The 24,633-nt window shown below is 45.9% G+C and overlaps 1 protein-coding gene across 2 annotated transcripts in view; it reads right to left on the bottom strand.

Moving 5' to 3' along the window:
• Positions 1–16,906, bottom strand: part of INPP5A (inositol polyphosphate-5-phosphatase A) — a 321,869-nt gene extending 304,963 nt beyond the window's left edge. For both annotated transcript variants that reach the window (XM_056849629.1, XM_056849628.1), the window contains exon 1: positions 16,826–16,906. In XM_056849629.1, coding sequence (XP_056705607.1) covers positions 16,826–16,900 — 75 coding nt within the window. In that variant the 5' untranslated portion in view covers positions 16,901–16,906. The remainder of the gene's footprint in view (positions 1–16,825) is intronic.
• Between the last annotated feature and the right edge of the window lie 7,727 nt (positions 16,907–24,633).

Raw genomic sequence — 24,633 nt, 5'->3', positions numbered from 1 at the left:
TGCCAACTTTCTCTACCACTTAAGGGAGAATCAACCAGCTTACAATCACCCATAGGAGACCAGTAAAGAAGTTCCAGTACCAGAAAACTCAAAAGAACATGGATCTTCTCCTTCAAGCAAGCACGTAGCCAGCATGGTGTAACGGTGTCAGACTGGAACCTGGAAGATCCAGGCTCAACACCTCACTCTGCCATGGAAGCTCACTGAATGACCTTGGGGTACTGACTCTCTCAACCTGCTTCACAGGGTTGTCGTGAGGATACAATAGGGGAGAGGAGGAAATAGGAAAGCCTGTGTGAAATTTATTCATGGAAAGAAAAGTCTTATACTTTGTGCACTGGAGAAAGGAGTGGGTCATGACTGTTCTGGGTAAAAGGGTGTAGCAGAGGGGACAGATCAACATACTTGGACAAGGGAGACTCGCCTTCATACTCCCACTGGGAGTGGGGGATCCCCCACTTTGGGGGCCCTCCCCCGGCACCATTCAGCCAGCCAGCTGAATTCCTATCAGTGGAGAACTAAGGCGTAGTCCCCACATCAGCAGTGATGTGTCACTGTCACTTCCGGCGCTCACAGGAAGTGACATCAACACAATGCTGACAATATGATGATGTCACATCTGGTGACTGCCAGAAGTGACATCGACATGTCACTGACAACGTGGAGGCTAGGCCTCCGTCCGCTGCTGGTACATTCCCCCCCACTCCCCTACCCCACTAGTTGCCAGAGGGTACCTGGGAACCCTAGCTCAGCCATGAAGCTCTCTGGGCAAGTCACTTTTTTTGCAGCCTAACTACCTTACAGGGTTGCTGTGAGGATAAATGAGGAAAAACCAATATACACTTTCCAGAGCTCTGGAGAAAATAATAGATCGATTGTAACAAGGTTACAAAAAGGAGCTCTGGTGTTAAAATGTAAGTTGTATCTAAATGGCCTCTTTATGTCCCTATTTTGTAAGTCCTAAACAGCCTGTCTCCCTAGAGCAATGTCCTAATATAGCTACAAAGGACACTGTGTGCTGTAGGTTTTGGCTACAGCCTTTTCAACAGTTGTTCTTCAAGTACTCACTAGGGTTGCCAACTGCCTGGAAGGGGAAAAAAAAGTCTTGTCTCTTTGATAGAGGCTTAATGGGATGTTATTTACCTCCATGCCATGAAAAGCTTCAGCAGCCCATTTCCACCCCATTAAACCTCTATTAAAGGGACAGGCTTTCCCCCACCCCCCTCTAGGTTGTTGGCAACTCCAGTGCTCACATACCTCACTACTATCTGATGAAGTAAAAAATGCCGCATAAAAATCAGTAAAGAACAAAGCTGTTAATAACTCTACCAAATCCATCAGGGGAAGGGACGGATAATCAGAAGTAAGCATTCCTAGTGCAACCTGAATATACACAGAAGCTCTGCAGTCTAAAACAAATATATATCTGTCCCGTTGTGCCACAATCATTGTAGACATTTAAGAGGTAAACTGTGCAATCGGAGGGAAAAAAAACACAAAAGGGGGGAAAATGCAGCAGTGGCACAAACACATGTGGTTTCCACACAGGGAGGGGTTTGTGTGGCTTCCCCAAGACTGGTGCACATGCAGATAACCTGCAGAGGCTGCGGGGCTTCCATGTGGCAGGTTTCACTGCAGCTTCCCTGTCCCGTTCCCTCAAAAGTGGCCACCTTAGGGCTGCCAATCTTCAGGTACTAGCTGGAGATCTCCTGATATCAGTTCACCTGGAGAAAATGGCTGCTTTGGCGATTGGACTCTATGGCTTTGAAATCCCTCCCCTCCCCAAACCCCGCCCTCCTCAGGCTCCGCCCCAAAACCCTCCCGCTGGTGGCAAAGAGGGACCTTGCAACCCTAGGCCAACTCCTCCACCTGTGCCAGCAGGGCTTTTGCAAATTTTTTTAAAAAAAAACAGGTGCTAGAATATTATTATATCAAAATGTCATTGTAATAATAAGTGTAACAAGTTCTGTGAATTCCCAGCTTTCTTTTTTTAAGTAACTCTCTAGTCCCTTTGGTAGCAAAGATATGCCTCTCCCCTTATATCTCTGCAAGGGAAGGAGCAAGAGATATACTTTTTGAAAATTCAAAGCTTTTTTTAAAATGAAAGGTATAACACCTACTATCACAATGGTATACCAATATAATGACTTTCTAGTGCTTAAAAAAACAAACTCTCCCAGTAGTGTGTATTTTTGCTGCGGAGACAGGGTCAAGGAAAATCCCACCCAGCAACCTCCAGGTTTTACTGAGATCTTTCCCAAAACTTCAGAGCAAAAAATGTTTCAGAAAGATCAGAGAAAAGCCAGGGAAACCCCCAGAGGTGAACAAATTCACCACAATGCTGTGGAGAAGTGGGAAAAAATTCCTCTTCCCAACTGTATTGAACCCAAGGCAAATAACCTGTGTGGTAATGGCCATAAACCATTCACGTTTTCACTGCCAGCAATTTTACAGACTAATTAAAAAAACAATGTTTCTATTTGAGGCTCATCATCCCAAGGAAGAATAGCAGGACTGTATTCACATGTCTACAAAAATGAATTTTTTAATTCCTGAAACCCTGAAGCTACTTTTTCTGGAGCAGTTTTACTGAAGAGCAGCTGAAGAAAAAGGGGAACAAAGAAACTCAACCTAAAAGTCAAGGGAAACTCAAGGGGGTTGAGCTAAACACTATCTAATATGTGTGTGTGTAAAGTGCCATCACTTGATTAGTACAAAATTATTCTGAGTTCCAAAGTAGCAAAATACCTTAGGAGCAAGACGAGCTCGTCCCAACTTAACTTTAAAATCATATTCCTCTCGGCTAAAACTGATGCTGTTCAATATGAGACTAGCTGAACAGTACCAAAGCACACTCGGACCCAGCAGGCAGAGCAACCGGAAAATCAAATCTACTGCCATATAACATCAAATCAGAGAAAGCCATTAACCCCAAGGGAGAGATTTATTTAGGCTGTTTGGAAGCTGTGTAATAATTTAGGAAGAAGCTCAAGGGCAAAAAATGTTGCAGACTTGTGTGCCGTTTGAGCTCAAATAGCAAAGAATTTGCAAAACGGACTAACGCCAGAAAAATCAATGTAAACGCAGAATCCTGGACTACACCTTTAGTTAGAAGCCCCCTCTCGGTGGAATACAGTGAACGTGAGCAAGTTTTTTCCATTCCACCAGCCATGTAAAGTGTTGCGCAGGCCAATGAGAATCCTGATGGGCGCATGGAACAGCAGAGAATCACACAGATTAGAGAGATGCAAATGTCTGGCTAGCTCAAATTTTCATTCTCTCTCCTGTGAATGAGAAAGAACAACCGCAAGGCTACAAATCCTGCTTTAATTGTGTTAGTTTAGTTAGCTCAGATAAAGAGCTGGTGGGTTTACAAACACCCAGATGTATGCAAACAGGCACAATTTACATTCTAGAGGTCACCATTTTGTCTCTTGGAATCAGCATCAAAGGAGATAAGCAAAAACAAAAACCGGCACCACCTTCTGGGTTGAACAGTATATTATAATAAATATTACACTGGTTGGATTTTAAGAACATTATTACAGTAAATTATTAGTTTGTGTCCCCCAATAGGAATCTGTCATTTGTAAGTGCAATCTTTTAACACCATCTCAGGGTCAAACATAAAACAGATCTCTTTCTTCCTCTGCAAGTAATAAGAAACAAGTAAGGCAGTCTCCTGCTGGTTTATAAATGTCAAACTCCAGAGCCGACTAAAAACCAAATCATATTTCACTTCATAAAACAGTATTTCTTAATTACTGTCCCAACTCCAGATTTTTGACCGCTCAATTTCCAGCTTGTATTCCAACAGCAACAAACTAGAAAAAATAACAGAGACTTAAAAAAAAAAAAAAGCAATCGGTCTTTTCCCACCCTGAACTCACAGTCACTTTTTTGGGTAGGATTTTATTGTGCATTTGCAAAGACAGAGGCAATATCGTCTTTTGGGGACATATTATTCATCGAATGAATATGTCTACCAAAATGTAGCATTTGTCTCCTGCGCAGGCTTTGCGAAGTGATCTGCAACCCAATCCAATGTATGTTTACTCAGAAGTAAACCCCGCTGAATGAAACAGAATTTGCTCCCACGTACATGTATATCGGATTACAGCCTTAGAAATCACGGTGTCTCACAGCAGGCGTCGCTTCCATAGCATTCAAAAGCACAAGATGAAAGAGCAGGTACCAACCCCAGAAGGTTTCACCCAGGTCATTCTGAACCACTACGACGCAACTCAGGTCTAAAAGGCATATGCCACAGCATTAGTGATAAAATGAGCTGTATCAGTTCAGACTGCAGGTGTGTGTGTGTGTTGGGAGGGGGGAGGAGAAACACATATGCAATGCTCCCCACATATAGATTCCCAGCAAATAACACAGCAACCAAAGATTCTAGCCTAGCCCTTTCAACTACTAGTTATTCCACTTCTGGAGAGTTAGTAATGTCAGGAAATGTTGAAAAAATGTAATCCCTGAGCGGCAGTGATACAATCTATTGTACACGCCACCTCAGCATTCACCTCATTACTGTCTCAGATGACGACCAGGCCAAATTTCCTGCGAGCAGAAATCTCCACGGCTCTCATTTCTACAAACCCTTTCCTGGTAGAAACTGGCTTAAACTATTTGTGAGTTGGCCAGCAGGTCAGAAGTCGATTGAATCACCTCCGAAAGTGAGGGCAAGGATTGCCCACCTCCAGCCCACGGGAACTGACTCAAAGCGTGCAGAGCCCCTGGTATGCTGGAAGGGAAAGAAAAGGAAACAGCGTGTTCTCGCTAATTCTAGCGCGGGGAGCAGAATGCACATCCGAGGAGAGCAAGGGTGGTTCTAAATCACCGCTGTGGCATTATGAATTACCAGCGAGCCACTGAAAAGCGACACACAAGAACAGCCAGTAGGGACTCTGTTTCAGAAGCGCTCTGATTGGGTTCGGCAAACCAGGAATTACCAGGCTTCCAGATAACGATGGGAACAGTACGTTCTCAGGCGATGCGGCTTTCTAGACAATTTACAAGCACCACTAAAGAAGGTAACCAGTCACAAGCCAGTCAAATTTCACGTTGCCGTCAAGACTATTTCATGTGGAATCGTGTACTGAACGTTCAGAACCTTGGCATGGCATTCCCCGAATGTACAGCGTATATTTCAGAACAGTTGATGTTACATTTATTTCAGAGAGGTTGGGTCCTGGTCAGGCAACCCTCAATGCCCTTCTCAAAGAGGCACTCCAACAAAATTACTTGTATCCAGGGTATCACTAAAAGCCAGCACGGTGTAGTGGTTATGGAGCTGGGCCAGGAGACCCAGATTCAAATCCCCATTCGGCTATAAAAGCTTGCTGGGTGACCTTGAACCAGTCGCTCTCCCTCTCAGCCTGTCCAACCTCACAGGGTTGTTGTCATAAAATGGCACAGGGGAGACAGAACTTGTAAGCCACTCTTATTCCCCACTGGGGAGAAAAGCTTAAAATAAATAAAATAAATACAACCTAGATCTAATTGTTACAGAGATGGAAAACTTGTGTCTTGGCTGTACCATTTACAGCTCCAGGGTGGTGGTGGTGTCACATGATTGAACTTTCTCTAAAACCTCCCCATATAGAAGACTAGGTATTGGGGAAAGGAATCGAGTCTAGCCTTCTTCCCAACAGGTTACCATTCTACACTGAGGGACTCTTTTGCATCAAGAAGCACTATATCATGCCAGCCCTCACCTGCACATCTGAAGTGGTAGACTCCAGGATCAGGTTTACTTTCTCAATGAAAGCTAGGCCTTTCAAAACAGACTGGAAAGAAAGCCCTTAGTTCAACAACTGTCTACTAAAAGACCATTCATAATCCAAAGCCTAACTGCAAGCAATTAAAGGAACCCTCTAAAGCAACATTTCTCAACCACGGTTCCGCGAGAAATCACTAGGGGTTCCACAAGAAATAGTGATCAACAGGCTAATCATATGTAAATCATATGTAATCATATATAGGGGTTCCCTGAGACCTGAATATGATTTCAATTGTTCCGCAAGGGTAAAAAGGTTGGGAAACACTGGTCTAATGATGACTATTAGAATGGGATCTTCAGCCACGTCTTGATTATCATGGCTTCCCCTCTGTGTGTCTGTGATGGGCATGAACATATCCAAGCACTCCCTCCTATCCTTGCCACTGAAAACTTCCACATTCGAAAAGCACTGAATCAAGCTTCAGTTGGCTGTGACATCCGAATACGGTTGCCTAGACCAGGGGTGGGGAACCTTTTTTCCGCCAAGGGCCAACTTAAAAATTAGCCGACCAAGCCCCAAGCAGGCAACTGCCCCAGATGAGCCCGCCCCCCCGCACGGGCAAGCAGGCAGGCATCCAACCAGTGGCACAGGATGGTCTATTGCACCAGCCGGGCGTAGCCGTCCAGCCACACACTGGAGTTGCTCCTGTTCTGCATGGTCGGGGCCGGATTACATAGCCAGCTCCTGCTACCTCCGCCTGAGGGGATGAAATGAGAACACACTGGCTAAGAACTCGCCACACACACACACACGCATTCTGGCCCTGCCCCCTTTAACCCCTCCATTGTCACCACTTCCGCCCCCAGCCCTCTTGTAGTACAGAGAGAATACGTTTCTCCATGGCCCGAGTGGGAAAGGGTTAACAGTTTCTTGGGTGGTCCTAGCAGCTCCATAGCTAACGACTCTTCTGCAAGGGGGAAAGAAGGTTCCTTTTCTCGGCAAAACAAACTCATATCCACCTTAAATAGAGGCTATTCCTGTCCGCGGGAGGGGGCGGATCGCCAGTCTTAGATCCTTCTGAGCTACAGATCTGCCATCACCCATAAAGGGCCAGACCAAATGATTTCACGGGCCTTAAACAACCCCTGGGCCTGACGTTCCCCACCCCTGGCCTAGACAAACTGAGTTTATTGTATTCCCGCAAACCAGGGTTCTCAACTGGCCTTAGACCATGGTTTACAACGCCATGATTGATTAAAAACCTCCTGAGACAATAAATTTCAGTCAAGCTTTGCGGGCAAGTGGAGGGGACAGCAAGAGCTCTGTGAAAAGCATTCATGCCCGTCATGAACGATCATACGTTAGTCATGGGATCTGGATGCAGTCACCTTTGAGTTGGGCATGTTCAAGCCAAGAATAAATTCCTGTAAAACCCACTGATTTGAGAGGAAGGGACTGAAGCAAGTACTAAACTTTCCTGGACTTAAATGGCTTACCTTTGCCAGATCATGTTCATGGACCTGGGTCCAATCATGAAAAAACCTGCATGACTTTACACGGAAAAGGAGTGGGGCAATAACTGGAAGTCAGCGCAGAGCTATGTACCTTTACAGTCCCACTGTTTTCATTAAGATTTTACAAGTTATGGCCCAGACATCAACTTGAAGAACACAATGAATGGCATATTTATACAACCATCAAAATATCTGTGGATCAAGTGGTTTCACAACTCTGCAATATCAAGCAGGTTGTTAAAATATCTTGGCCCCATTCTAAAAACAAACTGTCACACTGAAGCCCCACTGAAATCCAAGGGACAAGTTAGCCAGAACTAAATCTCCTTGGTTTTTCTAAAAAGAAAAGGAAGAGTTTTGATTAGAGAACACAGGGGCACCCTAATATAGTGAACATTAAGTAGCAAATTTTTATACTGTACTGAAGTGGGCTTGATACCTAACTCTCACTATAGAGAGCCAGCATGGTATAGTGGTTAAGAGTGGTGGCTTGGAGCAGTGTAATCTGGAGAACCGGGTTTGATTCTTCACTCCTCCACATGAGCAGCGGAGGCTAATCTGGTGAACTGGATTTGTTTCCCCACGTCTACACACGAAGTCAGCTGGGTGACCTTGGGCAAGTCACACTCTCTCAGCCCCACCTCCCTCACAGCGTGTCTGCTTTGGGGACGGGAAGGGAAGGTGATTGTAAGCCAGTTTGATTCTCCCTTAAGTGGTAGAGAAAGTCAGCATATAAAAACCAACTCTTCTTGTGTTGGGGTACTCCAGTGATCTCCTAGCAGCCTGAATAGCTCAGACTAGCCTGAGTATGTCAAAACTTGAAAGCTCAACAGAGTCAGCCATGTTTCATACTTGGATGGGAGGCTACCAAGGAAGAACAGCGTGCTATGCAGAAGAATGCTATGGCATCCTCTCTGCTCAACTCTTGCCTTGAAATGCCCATGAGGTGCAAGTTGGTTGTGAAATGCCTATAAGTTGGTTGTGACTTGATGGCACTTAATTATTATGTTCTTCATATGTTCTCCAACCGAAAAGGTTCTGAGCAGTGCAGCCCCAAATTATTTATTCTGTGAAATACCAAGCATTGCCATGAATCAATTTCTATTTATTTATTTCTTACCCACCTCTCTTCGCGATGTGCCCAGAGGCATAAAAAACACACTACAAAAAACAAAAAACCAAATAAACTAAATATCAGTGAAACCAATAAGACAGCAGAACAAAATACAGCACCACAGAAGCACAGCAAACTAACTTCAAGCAGACAGTTAAAAGATGAAATAAAATTATAATGAAGGAAACTCCCCAGAAACAAAAGAACAAAATGATAGGGAAGGAAGCCACGTTTTCACCTAGCAGATAAAACATAAACGGTGTCCTTGACGGCCCTAACTGGGCGGAAAGGTGGGATATAACTGTTATAAATAAATTAAATAAAAACTTTAAAAACAATAACAAAGTAACAGGTAAGTAGCTACGGGATGAGTATTTCTCAGCTGAGGAACACCACAGTAAAGGCCCTGTCACTGGTAATGACCATCCAATCTTATTTCAAACATCGAAGAAACAGAGAACAGGGCCTCAGATGCGAACGCAGCGCGCAGGCCAAACAACAAATCTACGCCTATCAGCAAAATATAACTAATATTTACACAAAATAGGTTCGCGCTGAGAAGTTGCATGCAGCTGAGCGGCTGAAGGTTCAGAACAGAGGAAAGGAAGTACTATTTCACACGATGGATATGTAAGTAATAACAGTAGATATATTGCCACAGAATGTGGTGATGGCCATTAGTTTAGATGGCTTTTTAAAAGGGTTACTGGATTCACCTGTCAATGGTTATTCGTCACGATAGCTAAACGGACCCTCCAGGATCAAAGAAAGTATACTTCCGAATACCAAGTGCTGGGGTCATATAACATGATACCTGCATGCGCCGCTTTTAGACATCTTGAAGATACAGATTGAGTATCCCTTATCCGGATTCCTTGGGACCAAAAGCGGTTCGTATTTTGGATCTTTACGTATTTTGGAATTTTTGCGTATACATATTGAGATTCCATGGGGATGGGATCCAAGTCTAAACATTAAATTCATTTATGCTTTATATATATTTTATACCAGCGGTTTCCAAACTGTGCTCCACGGAGCACTTGGTGCACCACAAAACATCTCCGAGTGCTCCATGAAGAGATTGGAAAGAAAAATACTACTGTCATTCAGTTTAGTATATAAGTGCTAGGTGAAAATTAGTGCTCTGTGATGAATTTCTCTCCTGAAAAGTGCCCCATGACTCAGAAAGTTTGGGAACTGCGGCTTTATACACATAAAGGTAAAAGTCCCCTGTGCAAGCACCAGGTCATTCCTGACCCATGGGGTGATGTCACATCCCGACGTTTCCTAGGCAGACTTTGTTTACGGGGTAGTTTGCCAGTGCCTTCCCCAGTCATCTTCCCTTTACCCCCAGCAAGCTGGGTACTCATTTCACCAACCTCAGAAGGATGGAAGGCTGAGTCAACCTTGAGCCGGCTACCTCAAACCAACTTCCGTCGGGATTGAACTCCGGTCGTGAGCAGAGCTTGGACTGCAGTACTGCAGCTTACCACTCTGCGCCATGGAGCTCTATTTTAGTTAAATATAAATAAAAAACAAAGAAAAAAGGAAAAATATGAATATAGTTAACATACAAGCGGAATCGATCCCCAACCCAGTCACCAGTGGCCCCACTGGTTTTTGGATCAGTCTGGATATCAGATGTCCGGATAACTTGTATCTCACTGGCCACAGTTGAAAAAGACACACTGGATCCTTGTTCTGAACCAGCAGGGCTCTTCTTATGCTCATCATGTTTAAGAGTTAGCTTAATGGAATATTCTACAGTAACATTTTATTTTATTCCTCTGCAAAAATAAAGGTAATGGAGCTTGTCTGCTTTCTGTCCTGAGACTTCTCAGGCTTTGATACAACCTTAGAGCATTTGAAATGCCCAATGGAAACTACAGTGGATTTCACGACAGCTTGAGAAAAAGGTGTGTGCAGAGTTTGTATATACAGTCGCGATGAATCATGGGATTTTGCAGCAGGCAATGACCTGCAGCACCCTGATCTGGTTGGCTCAAGCTGGTCCAGTCTGGTTGGATCTTAGAAGCTAAGCAGGGACAGCCCTGGATAGTATTTGGATAGGAGACCACCGAGGAATACCAGAGTTGCTATGCAGAGGCAGGCAATGGCAACCAGCTGTGCTATTCTCTTGCCTTGAAAACTCTATGGGATTGCCATAAGTCATCTGGACCATGACAGCACTTTCCATCACCACCATGACTTGCAGCAAAGCAGCCCCACTATTTTAATAGGTCGACACAGGAGGTAACACCCTGTGGCTTGCAGCAGCTTTTCTGCTCTGTCTTTCCTAAAATCAGATTTTATCTCACCCTTCTTCTAGGAAGTTCAGGGTACCATATGTGATTCTGCCCTCCATCAACAACCTGTGAGGTAGGTTAAGCTATACGTACATGAAGCTATCTTATACTGAAGAAGACCCCTGGTCTATCAAGGCCAATACTGTCTTCTCTGACTGGCAGCAGATCTCCAGGTCTCAGGTGGATGTCTATTACTTACTACTTGACCTTTTTCATTGAATATGTCAAGGATTGAACCTAGAGCCTTCAGACTGCAAAGGAGATGCTCTGCCATTGTGCCACAGACCCTCCTTTGAATTAAATGGATAGCCTGCCTCTACAGAAATCTTTTGCACCATGTACTACCTGATATTTTTTCTACCTGATCCTGGAGATGCTGGGTCTTGAACCTGGGAACTTCTGAATGCAGATGCTCTACCACCGAGCCATGACTACATCCCAAAGCTCATCCCATCACAAAAGGTCAACCCAGGCCATCCAGTGAGCTTCATGGACGAGTTGGAATTTGATCCTGGGTTTCCCCAAGCCTAAACCAACATTCTAACTACTATACCAAACTCCCTCCACGTGTCAATTCATCCCATGCCTGGTATCCAAACTAAGTATAATGGCACATTAGGAATGAAGCAAACACATTCTAACAGTTGAATTAAGGTCTCTAGTTTTGTTTTGGTCTATTTTCATTACAAGTATTCTCCTGAAAAAAGACCTTAAGCTAGCAATTTAAATTCAACGGAGAAATTATCATTGAAGAATGAAAACTGCAAACCTATTTATGCTTTACTCATAAGTAAACTATATTGAACCAAGCGAGCCTTCTCAGTAAATGTGCAGTAAATCAGGCTAGAAAGTCATCACCCACTGGAAGCACTCAATTTAGCAAGCCCAGAGAGGAACACCAAGAGCTACCCAGGGTAGCTTCAGAGGAAGCTCGCAGCTTTAGGACATTTTCAAGAAGTGCATTACTATGCACAGTGTAATTTAAAGGGGGGTTCTCTCTAGAAGCTATATATTTTTATCATCACACTCAATTTTTAGAAGAGCAGGATTTGCCTAACTGCTGTGTGACAAACTCAGAGCCACCCTCCCACAGGGAGGTTTTTGCCCAATGTACGTTTCAACAATTGTACAGAGTTCCTCATTGTTCTGGGTTCACATTGTACAATGGAAAAATATGAATATATCCAGACAAATCAAACGATACCCGAGTTATGTTTCTCCATATGTTAATGGCTGCTAGAACAAATTTTGCGAGAAACTAGAAAAGCAATACATTTCCTGACTTAAATCTATGCTTTAATTAAGTTAAAATACTATAATAACAATAAAAATGCTGAAGAACTTGATGCTTGCTGGAATTCAACACTTTCAACGATGGAGAAAGCATTCTAATGTGTAAATTGTAGAGAGGTAGTGATATCATAACAATAATAATGTGGATCTTAGTTAAATAGACAAATAGAGTATTATTTGATTAAGTGCTACGGGTATTTTAGTTTTTTTTTAAAGGTAAAGGTCCCCGGTGCAAGCAATGGGTCATTCCTGACCCATGGGGTGATGTCACATCCTGACGTTTACAAGGCAGACTTTGTTTACGGGTTGGTTTGCCAGTGCCTTCACCAGTCATCTTCCCTTTACCCCCAGCAAGCTGGGTACTCATTTTACCAACCTCGGAAGGATGGAAGGCTGAGTCAACCTTGAGCCGGCTACCTGAAACCAACTTCCATTGGGAATGAAGTCAGGTCATGAGCAGAGCTTGGACTACAGTACTGCAGCTTACCACTCTGCGCCATGGAGCTCTATTTTAGTTAAATATAAATAAAAAACAAAGAAGAAAAAAGGAAAAATATGAATATAGTTAACATACAAGCGGAATCGATCCCCAACCCAGTCACCAGTGGCCCCACCTGTTCTTAACAAAAATATAACTGCTACAAAAATGAAACGGGACAGACAAACCATCTGTGCCATTTTAAGCAGATCTACTCAGAATCCTAGGAAGGTGTATTTAGTAGTGCTTATACTTCCAGGAGCCCTGACCTGGATGGCCCAGGCTAGCCTTATCTCGTCAGATCTCAGAAGCTAAGCAGGGTCAGCCCTGGTTAGTATTTGGATGGGAGACCACCAAGGAATACCAGGGTTAGCTGTGCAGAGGAAGGCACTGGCAAACCACCTCTGTTAGTCTCTTGCCATGAAAACCCCAAAAGGGGTCACCATAAGTTGGCTGCGACTTGACGGCACTTTACACACACACACACATACTCCCAGGAACGACTGGGGAACCACCCCTTAAACATAGTCTGCCTAGTAAATGTCATGATGTGACATCACCCCATGGGTTAGTAATGACCTTTTTTTTAAAAAAAAAGGTTTTTACTTTACCTTTTTTACTCCCAGGAAAGCATTCTTAGGATTGTGCTGTATAGTATACATTCCAGGAGCCATCAACTGCTAATTAACCCACAAAATCAAGAACATTTATCCCTCCTCCGTTGCTCCTCTCCCTCCTTTTAGGTTCTGGCCTCTTGTAGCTGAAAAATGTCCCCAAGGCTGGAAAACTTTGTACGGGTGTTTCTGTTTTTCACATTTCCAACTAATAACAAAGGTACTATCTAAGCCCATGCTTGAGCTGAGATATCGAGGCATTTTAATGCTATCATCCTCATAAAACCTTTTCAAGATACACAGAACACAAATACACATATGAACAAACATTTCCCAATAATTCAAAACACACATTTTTCATTGACGTTGCGTACATATTTACACATGTGGTCGCAACATCTCTCTCAATCCCAAATATTCAAACATCAGCTTTCAAAAACCATCCTAACAAGACAAGGAACTTCAATTCCCCAGTAAAAGGTGGTCCACATAATACATGCCGTATGCACGCTTGGTGATCCTCAGACATGCCCACTATATAGGGTTGGTTCACATGTACGTAATCACTTGATTAGTACAGCATCAAATGAGAACATTCACATGCAAATGGATGCTCAGAAACAGAAAGTTCTAACTGTGATGCTGCAGCCTTTCCTTGTGTGTGTGTGTGTGTGTGTGTGTAAGGTGCCGTCAAGTCGCAGCCGACTTATGGCGACCCCTTTTGGGGTTTTCAAGGCAAGAGACTAACAGAGGTGGTTTGCCAGTGCCTTCCTCTGCACAGCAACCCTGGTATTCCTTGGTGGTCTCCCATCCAAATACTAACCAGGGCTGACCCTGCTTAGCTTCTGAGATCTGATGGGATCAGGCTAGCCTGGGCCATCCAGGTCAGGGCCAGCCTTTCATTACAACACCGTAATCAAAACATTTTTTCAGGGGAGTCAGCTCGCACAATCCACTAACTGTCATCAAATGTACAGTACCCATATGTACAGAAATGATGTGTCAACCAGGCCTTAGAGAAACACAACGTGAATACTGGGCAACAGAATCGCTCCTGAACAGGGCAAAACTCTCCTTAGACCACATAATCATGGGAACTGCTGCAGCCTTCTGTCCCTGTTCACACACAAATGCAGTTCTGCCAGGAGACAGGGCCCTCCAGTCACAGCCAATTTATTGCAACCCCACAGGGCTTTCAAGGCAAGAAACTAACAGAAGTGGTTTGCAAATGCCCGCCTCCGCAAAGCAGCCCAGGAATTCCTTGGTGGTCTCCCATCCAAACAATGACCAGGGCCGACCCTGCTCAGTTTCGCAGATCTGACAAGATGGGACTAGATCGGGCCAGGAGATGTACCCAAAGACAACCTTAAGGAAGCCTCCCGGCAAACCACAAAAGCAGTCTGATGGCTTCTGAACCAGGCAAAACTCTCCCTAGACCACATAATCATGGGAAAGTGCCTTCAAGTTGCAGCCCATTTATTGGAACCCCACAGGGCTTTCAAGGCAAGAAACTAACTGAAGTGGTTTGCGTTTGCCTGCCTCTGCATAGAAAACCCTGGGATTCCTTGGTGGTCTCCCATCCAAATACTGGCCAGGGCCAACCCAGATCTGACAAGATGAGACTACATCGGGCCAAGAGATGTACCTGAGGACAAGGGGCCCAAAGGAAGTCTCCCAGCAAACCACCTAAGCAGCCTGACGCCTTCTTGCCCTCCAGTACGAAGTACAAGTTAAGTACACACGGACAACTTGCATACGCAGCGAGAAAACCTCTGCAGAGTGACTGGATAGAGCAGGGAGGGTCATAGGATCACAGAGTTGGAAGGGACCACCAAGATCACCTAGTCCAACCCCCTGCACAATGCAGGAAATTCACAACTACCTCCCCCCCACACACACACCCCAGTGACCCCCAGTACATGCCCAGAAGATGGCCAAGATGCCCTCCCTCTCTTGATCTGCCTTAGGTCACAGGATCAGCCTTGCTGACAGATGGGCCCTGCTTAAAAACCTCCAGGGAAGGAGAGCTCACCACCTCCCGAGGAAGCCTGCTCCACTGAGGAACCGCTCCAACTTGTCATGTATTGTTTGTTATTTATGTAGTCACTGTGTGTGTGTGTGTGTGTGTATATATATATATATATATATATATATATATATATATATATATATATATATATATATATATATATATATATATGTATGTATATATATTGCACCCAATATATATAACTGCATTGATATTTGTGCTGCTGTCGTTTCTTTTCCATCAGGTACAGAATCAGCCTTGCTGACAGATGGCCATCTAGCCTCTGCTTAAAAACCTCCAGGGAAGGAGAGCCCACCACCTCCCAAGGAAGCCTGCTCCACTGAGGAAGCGCTCCAACTGTTAGACCATTCTTCCTAACGCCTAGAGGGAAATGCCTTTGATTGAATTGCAACCCGTCGGTTCTGGGGCGAGGCGCTGGACTCTAAGCCGAGGGAGGGAGGGAGGGCTATGCAACCCGGCCGGGGCCGGGCACGGGCGTGCGCCGACGGCTCGGTCAACAGCCCCCGGCTACCTGAAGCCAGCCCAGGTGAGCCCCGCCGCGCGGGGAGGCGGAGCGTCCTGGCCTCCCGGGGCCGCCGCCCGGAGGGAATCCCCGCCTGACGACCCCCCCCCCCCGACCTGGCCCGCCGCGCGCCTCTCCTGGGCAGCGGCCGCTCCACGAGGCGGGCGGAGCGCCGGCAGGGCCGGGGCCAGTCCCTTTTGCGCCCCAGGCAAGGCGAACTGCTTGTTGTGACAGCCCCTCCCCATTGCTAACCAGTTTGGGGGGAAAAAACAGATGTCTTGCAGAACCAATAAAAGCGCCAAATGTTTTAGAAGATGTTATAGCCAGTTCTGTTCCATACCACTACGATAGAGAGTTGGAAGGGACCACCAGGGTCATCTAGTCCAACCCCCTGCACAATGCAGGACATTCACAACTACCTCCCCCCACCACTCCCCCAGTGCCCAGAAGATGGCCAAGATGCCCTCCCTCTCATCATCTGCCTAAGGTCACAGGATCAGCCTTGCTGACAGATGGCCATCTAGCCTCTGCTTAAAAACCTCCAGCGAAGGAGAGCCCCCCCACCTCCCAAGGAAGCCTGCTCCACTGAGGAACCCACTCTAACTGTCAGAAAATTCTTTGGAAGGGACCACCAGGGTCATCTAGGCCAACCCCTGGCACAATGCAGGAAATTCACAACTACCTCCCCCCCACACCCCTAGTGACCCCCAGTACATGCCCAGAAGATGCCAAAGATGCGTTCCCTCGTGGTACTTAAAAGAAATATATATATACATATATATACATATATATACATACATATATATATATATATATACACACACACACACACACACACACATACACATACATATATAGATAGATATAGATATAGAAATATATAAATTGTCAGTTGCATATTTTTTGCCCCCAAGAAACTAACTTGTTGAAAACTGCGCCCCTCTGAGGTCTGCGCCCTAGGCGACCTCCCAGCTCGCCTTAATGGTCGAGGCGGAGCGGGCAGCGCTAGGACCGGCCGAGACCCACCCCGCCGCTCCCTCCGCCTCTCCCCGCCACACGCCCCGAGGAAGTCGGCCGGGGCCGTCGGGGCTTCGCCGGCCGCTCCTCCGCCGGGGATGCGCGGCGGACGGGCGGGCCAGCATGCACGCCCGCCCGCACGACGGCCGGCCCCCCCCCCCGCGCCCCTCTCCCCGGGCAGGGACCCCCGAGGCCCCGCGCCACTCACATCATCGAACAAGGATCCCACGTTGGCTGTCACCAGCAAGACCCCGGCGTTGGCGGCGGCCCCTTTCCCCGCCATGGCCGCGGCCCCCAAGAGCCCCTCTCGGGCCGGGAAAGCGACTGTGGCCGTCGAGGGGGGTCCGGCGCGCTGGAAGCCCCGAGCCCCGCCGGGGGAGCCCCTCCGACGCTCCGGCTCCGGGCTGCCCGTCCGCACGCGCCGGGCTGGCGGCGCCCCAGGGGAGGGAGACGCTCCGGATCCTCCCGCCGGGGGGCATCAGCGGCCAGCCCCCCACCCCCAGCCCCGGGGCTCGCTCGCAGCCCCTTCTCCCCCGGGTCAGGCTCGGGGGAAAGAGACTCGGGCTCTTAGATCTCCCCTTTTGCAGCCATTAGGTTCCTGCCTGCAAAGTTCCTCCTCCTGCTGCTGCTGCTGGCGGCGGCGGCGGTTCCTGCTCGATCCTGGGGCATTGCAAAGGTTTAAAGAAATCTCCGCATGGGGAGGGGTGGGGGGGAGAGGCTGCGGCGTCCTTCCTTGCAGGGGCACCCTGGGTGGGGAAAAAGGGGGGGCAACCCCGGCGGCTCCCCGCTCCCCTCCCTCGCAGATCCGGAGCTCTTCCCAGCTCCGGGCTGCGCTCGCGCTAGAGAGGCAGCCGCGCCGACGACTAGGGCTCTGCACTCCCCCTGACGTCACGGGCCCGACGCGGCTCGTCTTAAAAGGGCAACGGCGCCGGCCCAAGGCGGGGGGGACCGATGGTGGCGCTCTTTGGGATTGAAAAACCCCAGCTGGAAAAAAGGGTGTGCGTGTTCAGGGCCGGGGCCAGTCGTTTTTGCGCCCTAGGCAAGGCTAACTACTTGTGCGCCCCCCCTCCCGTTGCTAACCAGTTGGGGGGGGGGGGGAAACAGATGTCTTGTAGGAAAAAAATAAAAGCACAAAACTTTTTAGGGGCGGTCGTTTTGGCGCCCTAGGCAAGGCTAACTACTTGTGCCCCCCCCCCCATTGCTAACCAATTTGGGGGGAAAAAACAGATGTCTTGTAGGAAAAAAAAAAGCACAAAACTTTTTAGGGGCGGTAGTTTTGGCGCCCTAGGCAAGGCTAACTACTTGTGCCCCCCCTATTGCTAACCAATTGGGGGGGGGAAACAGATGTCTTGTAGAAAAAATAAAAGCACAAAACTTTTTAGTATTTGGATGGGAGACCGCCAAGGAAGTCCAGGGTTGCTATGCAGAGGAAGGCACTGGCAAACCACTTCTGTTAGTCTCTTGCCATGAAAACCTCAAAAGGGGTCACCATAAGTCGGCTGCGACTTGAAGGCACTTTACACACATATAATTAATTGCATTCCATGACACTGTTGTGGTACTTATCTTAAAATAAAAAAATATAAATTGTCAGTTGCATTCCCCCCCCCCCAAAGTTTAAAACTGTGCCCCTCAGGCCACTTCTGCGCCCCTCTGAGGTCTGCACCCTAGGCAACCGCCTAGTTCACCTAATGGTATGGGGAGAGGGGGGAAGGCGGCTGAGTTCTAGACGCAGCAAAAAGCAAACGGGGGGGGGGATTAAGTGGGATCTATTCCATGAAAGCTATCTGAAAGAAAGAGGCGTCTGGGAGGAACGTTACAGAACTGCAAGGATCTTGGGGTCTTAGTAGACCAAACACTGAACGTGAGTCAGCAATGTGATGCGGTAGCTAAAAAGGCAAATGCAATCTTGGGCTGTATCAACAGAAGAATAGTGTCCAGATCACACGAAGTGATGGTATAGCTTTACTTTGCTCTGGTTAGACCTCACCTAGAGTACTGTGCTCAGTTCTGGGCACCACAATTTAAGAAAGACTTGGACAACCTGGAACATGTCCTGAGGAGGGCAACATAGATGCTGAGGGGTCTGGAGACCAAGTCCTATGAGGAAAGGCTGAAGGATGTATTTGGAATTGTGCTGCAGCTTTGATTGTGGTAGTCCCCAGTCCACCTTCTTAACAATAGCTTCAGGACTAGCAGTACGTACAATGCTAAGGGTGTCAGACTGAATTATCCCTAGAGTTCCCAGATGCCTGGTAATGGCAGGCAATTACACGGAGTAATGGATTAAACTTATAGAAAAGCGATTTCACCTAAACATTAGGAAGAACTTTCTGACGGTGAGGGCTGTTCGATGGTGGAATGTGCTGCCTCGGAGAGTGTGGAGTCCCCGTCTTTGGAGGTCTTAAGCAGAGGCTAGATGGCCATCTGTCGGGAGTGCTTTGATTGTGGGATCCTGCATGGCGGGGGGAGGGTTGGGGTCACTGGGGATGTGGGGGGAGGTAGTTGTGAATTTCCTGCATTGCGCAGGGGATTGGACTAGGTGACCCTCGGTAGTCCCTTCCAACTCTTATGATGTGTGTGTAAAGTGCCGTCAAATCGCAGCCGACTCATGGCGACCCCTTATGGGGCTTTCAAGGCAAGAGACTAACAGAAGTAGTTTGCCAGTGCGTTCCTTTGTGTAGCAACCCTGATATTCCGTGGTGGTCTCCCATCCAAATACTAACCAGGGCTGACACTGCTTAGCTTCCAAGGTCGGGCTATACCTTCCCTACCTGACAACATGTTTTTCTTTCAGCATCAGGTTTGTAAGCTAGAGTCCACTATAAAGGCGCCCTCCCTATTCTTACCTCGGTTTATCCCACACTGGGAGAGTGCACCTAGCACAAGGTGTACCCCAACAAAGATGTGAAGACACCCCTCCCACCAACACACACACTCAATCTTGCCCCCAAAGGCCAGTGATGGTTTTTAGGTTGTGGTTGGACTATATAGCATTTTCAAGTCTGCAACATTCACAGAAAAATAACACCCAGCTTCTACTATGGCACCCAGAATTGTACCCAGAGAGCCCAGAGACTGGACATCTGGTTTCATGCCCACTCAGTGACATCAGATGCCATCATGGCAGAGACCTTTTGAATATTCAGGGGACAAATAATTGCTTAATACATTTTCATGTACCAATGGAAATTGTGGGAGCTTCCTGGCTCCGTTAGAAGGTCACAGGCTGAAGTTAAAAGGACACAGTGAATGGTCTGTCACTAGCATCCCACTCTTAAACCTGGTTAACTGGAAATAAATCCTGTTGACTTCAATGGGATTGCCCCGTAACGATGCTTAGGACCAAAACCCACAGTGAATCCACATTCAGTTCTTGAATTAGTTATTGATAAATTTTATCCATCCTTCTTGCAGATTGCCTTAATGAAACCACCCTTAAGGTGGCCCAATTTTGTACTTTGACTCATTCGAAAAGGAAGCAGAGGTTTCAGTCTTTTTATTAACCAGCCTGTATCGCTGGAATTAATGTTTAACAAAGTTAAGATTTTTTTTATCTTTTATTTGTATGTAGCTTGTGCTCTTATGGTAGTGTTGGCTGATCGTGAATTGTAATAAACGAAGTAAATGGATGCGTTACTGAGGGGTATTGTCCCTGGAGGAAAACTATAGTGGTTGATTTATAAGTTTCAGCTAGCAAAAGAAGTGGCAATTATCACAAGAGAGAAGTGATCATTTTTTAAAAAGATCAAGCAGACTCTCTTATCTAGGTCAATCATTTGCATACGCTGTACCTCAAGAGAGCAGTTAATGCGCTGTGAGACATGAAACATTGAGCCCCAAAGTATCCTTCCATAAAAAAAGCTGCCCAATGAATTTCTAAATGATTCATTACTCTAGCAGTGCTTGCTTACAGTCAAGAGGCATGCCCAGAAAAGTATTCTGGAAGACCCACAGGTAATGAGTTCCTCCCATTTTAACTGTGTGCGGGGTGGGGGGGAGCCTGTGTCACCTTTTGGAAATCTGAAGAACAGTAACACTGGAAAAATATTTCAATACTAGGGTTGCTAACTTCCAGGCGATGGCTAGCGATCTCCCGCTATTACAGCTCATCTCCAGGCGAAATATATCAGTTCCCCTGGAGAAAATACTTGCTGTGGCAATTAGACTCTATGGCACTGAAGTCCCTCCCCTCTCCAAACCCCACCCTCCTCAGGCTCCACCCCCAAAATCTCCAGGTATTTCCAAGCCTGGAGCTGGCAACCCTAATCAATAGGAATCTGAAAGCTATATCATGACTGCTACTATTTTACATAAGAGAAAAAAGGTCAGGTAATAAAAGGCAATCCGATATTTGAAGGCCTCATACAGGAAAGCAGAAAAATATTAGATGGGAGAAACTAGTGACTATACAAATTCTGGTTTTAAACTATCTGTAAATTAGATCAAATGAAATTTCTTCCTGAGCTGTGGCTAGCAATGGCCGCATAACTGTGGTGACGTTTTAATCTTTCATTGATGTCTTCCTTGTCTAGCCCTCCAGCACAATTGCCTTGACCAAGGAGGCTTGAAGCTAGGTCAGAAGAGATGTAAATCTATCCTGCGTGATCCACGTTTGTTTCAAAACAGGCCCTTCCTCCTGCACCCCCTTCATTTTGTACATGTGAACAGGACGGTCTTTATGGCAGGTGTGTGGAGGGAAAAGGTATCTCTGCTTAGTGCTTTTATAGACATGGAGAGATTGCAGCTCTTGAATCAACGAGTCATCATGGCTATCACATCTTCGGGGGCGGGGGATGTTTACTGTTATAAAGTGATGTCTTAAGCCTCTGCTGCTGTCCCACCGTCTTCAATCTATCTACAAAGTAGGCTGTCTGTCACAGGGGAGGATAGAATCTGGGCGCCTGCCTGTATCCTCTTCCCACTCAGCATCCCTACCTGCCCGCCAGCTGGTTCAAGCAAAGTGTATCCATTTGTCTCTTGCAGGGCATGTGGGAGAGGGAAAACATAGCCTCTGTGCCTCCTCCTCCCCTGCCCCTTCACTGCATCATCATCATCGTTATTATTATTATCTTACATTTCTAACCCTCCCTCTCCAGCAAAAGCTGGGCTCAGAGCGGCTCACACAATAATATACTATACAATAAGACAGAATAAAAACATTTTCAAATTCAAATTCAAAACCTTTAATGGCATATAATATCGACCAACACAGTATAGCGATTAAAATATCGAGCACCAAATACAAGCAAAATTAGGAACAATTTATCCCCAGTTCCCTTTTTGGCGAATCCTTATAGCATTATTAAGAAATTTGGCAACCTCCTCAGTTATATCAGGAGAAGTATCTTTCATAATATGATGTTCTTTAGCTTGATCAGACAGGCCCATCAGATTAGTGAAGATGGGATCAATATATTTAAGCTGTATATCTGAATAAAATGGACAGTGAAAAAGGATGTGCCAAATTGATTCAACGTTTTTCAGTTCACATGGGCAAAGTCTGTCATCACAGGCCCCTTTTTGGAATCTACCATATATGACCGTTGATGGGATAACGTTGAACCTAGCCAGGGGGAAAGCTCTACGCAGTTGTGGATTTTTTTAAAAGGAAAAGATATGAAGCTATACCACCAACATTAAGTGAAGGCCCTAGCCTTAAGGGGGAACAACGTTTATCTAAAAACATTTTAAAAGCAGTAATTAAAACCTGTCCTATAAAATCAGTAAGTGAAGGATAACGTGTGTCTGATGGGGTCCTTAGTTGCAACATAGAGGCCACAGCAAAGCCTGCAGGTAAATGCATCTTCATAAGATGGAATGGGGGTGGGCAGGACAGGGTAGGGTAGGGAGGCCAGCATTGGTATAAAAAAACCAAAACTGGCCTCAAGTATAGGCCTGGCGGAATAGCCCTGCAGAAATTACAACTCCTTAAGGACCCTCAGGGCTTTGGTCTCATTGGAGATGCTATTCCACCAGACCAGGGGCCAGGGCAGAAAAAGCCCTGGCCCTGGTCAAGGCCAACCGGACACTCCTTGGGCCAGAGACCACCAGGATACTAGCATTAGATGATGGTAGAGTTCTCTGGGGAATATAGTAGGAGAGGCAGTCCTGCAGCATCTGTTTACAGCATGCGCTCGCAAGGTTGTACAAGAAAAGCCAGTCTGTTTAGCGTGAGCTTAGTCCCAGGTAACAGAATAGTTCAAGCCAGCGGGACGCACCGTTGTATAGAATGAGAAGTTGTGCCTGAAAACAGTAAGATGGTACAATGCAGGCTGAGAGAGTTCTGAGAGAACAGTGACTAGCCCAAGGTCACTCGGCAGGCTTCCTGTGGAGGAGTGGGGAATCAAACCTGGTTCTCCAGATTAGAGTCCGCCCCTCTTAATCATTACACCACACTGGGTCTCTCGTTCAGTCATATGTGTGTGTGTGTTAAGTGCCGTCAAGTCGCTTCCGACTCATGGTGACCCTATGAATGAAAGTCCTCCAAAATGTCCTGTCTTTGACAGCCTTGCTCAGATCTTGCAAACTGAAGGCTGTGGCTTCCTTTATTGAGTCAATCCATCTCTTGTTGGGCCTTCCTCTTTTCCTGCTGCCCTCAACTTTTCCTAGCATGACTGTCTTTATAAAAGTGAGTTTATAAAATGGACCATATTCCAGAGATATTGCTTTCATCGTAACTCTGTCTCTCTGTATAGCATTCCTCCTGCCTTGTGATACATAATCAATATGATTGAAAACCACCAACCCTTAAAATTAATTCCAGTGCTTTTCATATAAATGATTGTATCCTATTAAATTACAGGATGGATAGGTAGAGAAATCTATTGCGGGGTGCTTTGCATCATTACAGTCCCATTCTGCGGTTAGATCTTTTAAAAAGTACACCACCATTTAAGAAGTCGCCAGTAGCACAGAACTAAAATGTTACAGACAAGAAACCAACGGTCGCTCTCATCTATATCCTCATCGTTTTGCTAACTCGGTTTCCTGCATATTTTCACAGGAACACATTGAGCTGTTAATGTTAAAATGTTGCTGCAGTACAGCTGGCCTCAGATTTGAAGAGAAGCATTTTGGGGGATGAGAACGCCCTCTTAAAAGGAGAAAGAATCACCCAGCCATTTTAAGGAGATAATAAAGTAAATATTCTCCTACTAATTATTCAGTTCCAGCATACTCATGTTCGACAGTACTTTCATTGTTCTTGTTTTTGGATATTGAATGATTTTATTAGAGTCGCTTTCACAGAGGCCATTTAGCAGTGGCTAAAAAGTGTGAATGTATCACACTGAAATCTTAAATCCAGTCTGATGGTTCACTGTGTTGAAAGACTTTATCCTTAGGAATGAGTCCATTGATCTTCTCAGGTTCTGATAGCATCAGGTTTTCAACTCAGTAGTTGATTAAGCAGACTTTTATGTACTTTGGGAAATCCATAGGATAATTGCTTAAACAGACATATTTCATAGGGATTTCCTTCTTGGCTTCCTTTTAATTTTCTTACCTTTTCAATAAATGCCGCAGGGGCACAGATCTCCATAAACCACTTGGCTTAAGAAAAACCACTACAGAGATCAGAGCCAGCTATGAGGTTTGTATGTCATCCAGAAGCACAGAAGCATCATTGTGCCTCCATTTACCAGACAGTTGCCCAAGGCATGTTCCCAAAACATCTAATATAGATTAATTCCCACTTCATATGTTCTAACTACCCTTTCCATATACTGTAAGGTAGCGGAGAGTTGGATGCTTCTCATTCCTTCAATGCATGTTTATTGGAGCTGTTTAATGGGATAATGAGGACAGACTCTGCATTAAAAAGGGCTATCTGATTAACATGCACCCAGTTTTGAGGTAAATGTTTCTTAAACAAGAGCACTACCAATATCACTACCAATATATAGCTCAAACGCTACCATCTTAAACAAGTCCCACCCTTCTAAGCCCATTCAATGGACTTGGAAGAATTGAACACAGCTTAGGACCGCACTATAAATTATTTCCATAACATCT

The sequence above is a fragment of the Euleptes europaea genome, chromosome 5, assembly GCF_029931775.1.
Source record: "Euleptes europaea isolate rEulEur1 chromosome 5, rEulEur1.hap1, whole genome shotgun sequence".
In the NCBI taxonomy this organism is placed as follows: Eukaryota; Metazoa; Chordata; class Lepidosauria; order Squamata; family Sphaerodactylidae; genus Euleptes; species Euleptes europaea.
Note: the sequence above shows the minus strand (reverse complement) of the source record. Positions and strands in the feature narration are given on the sequence as shown.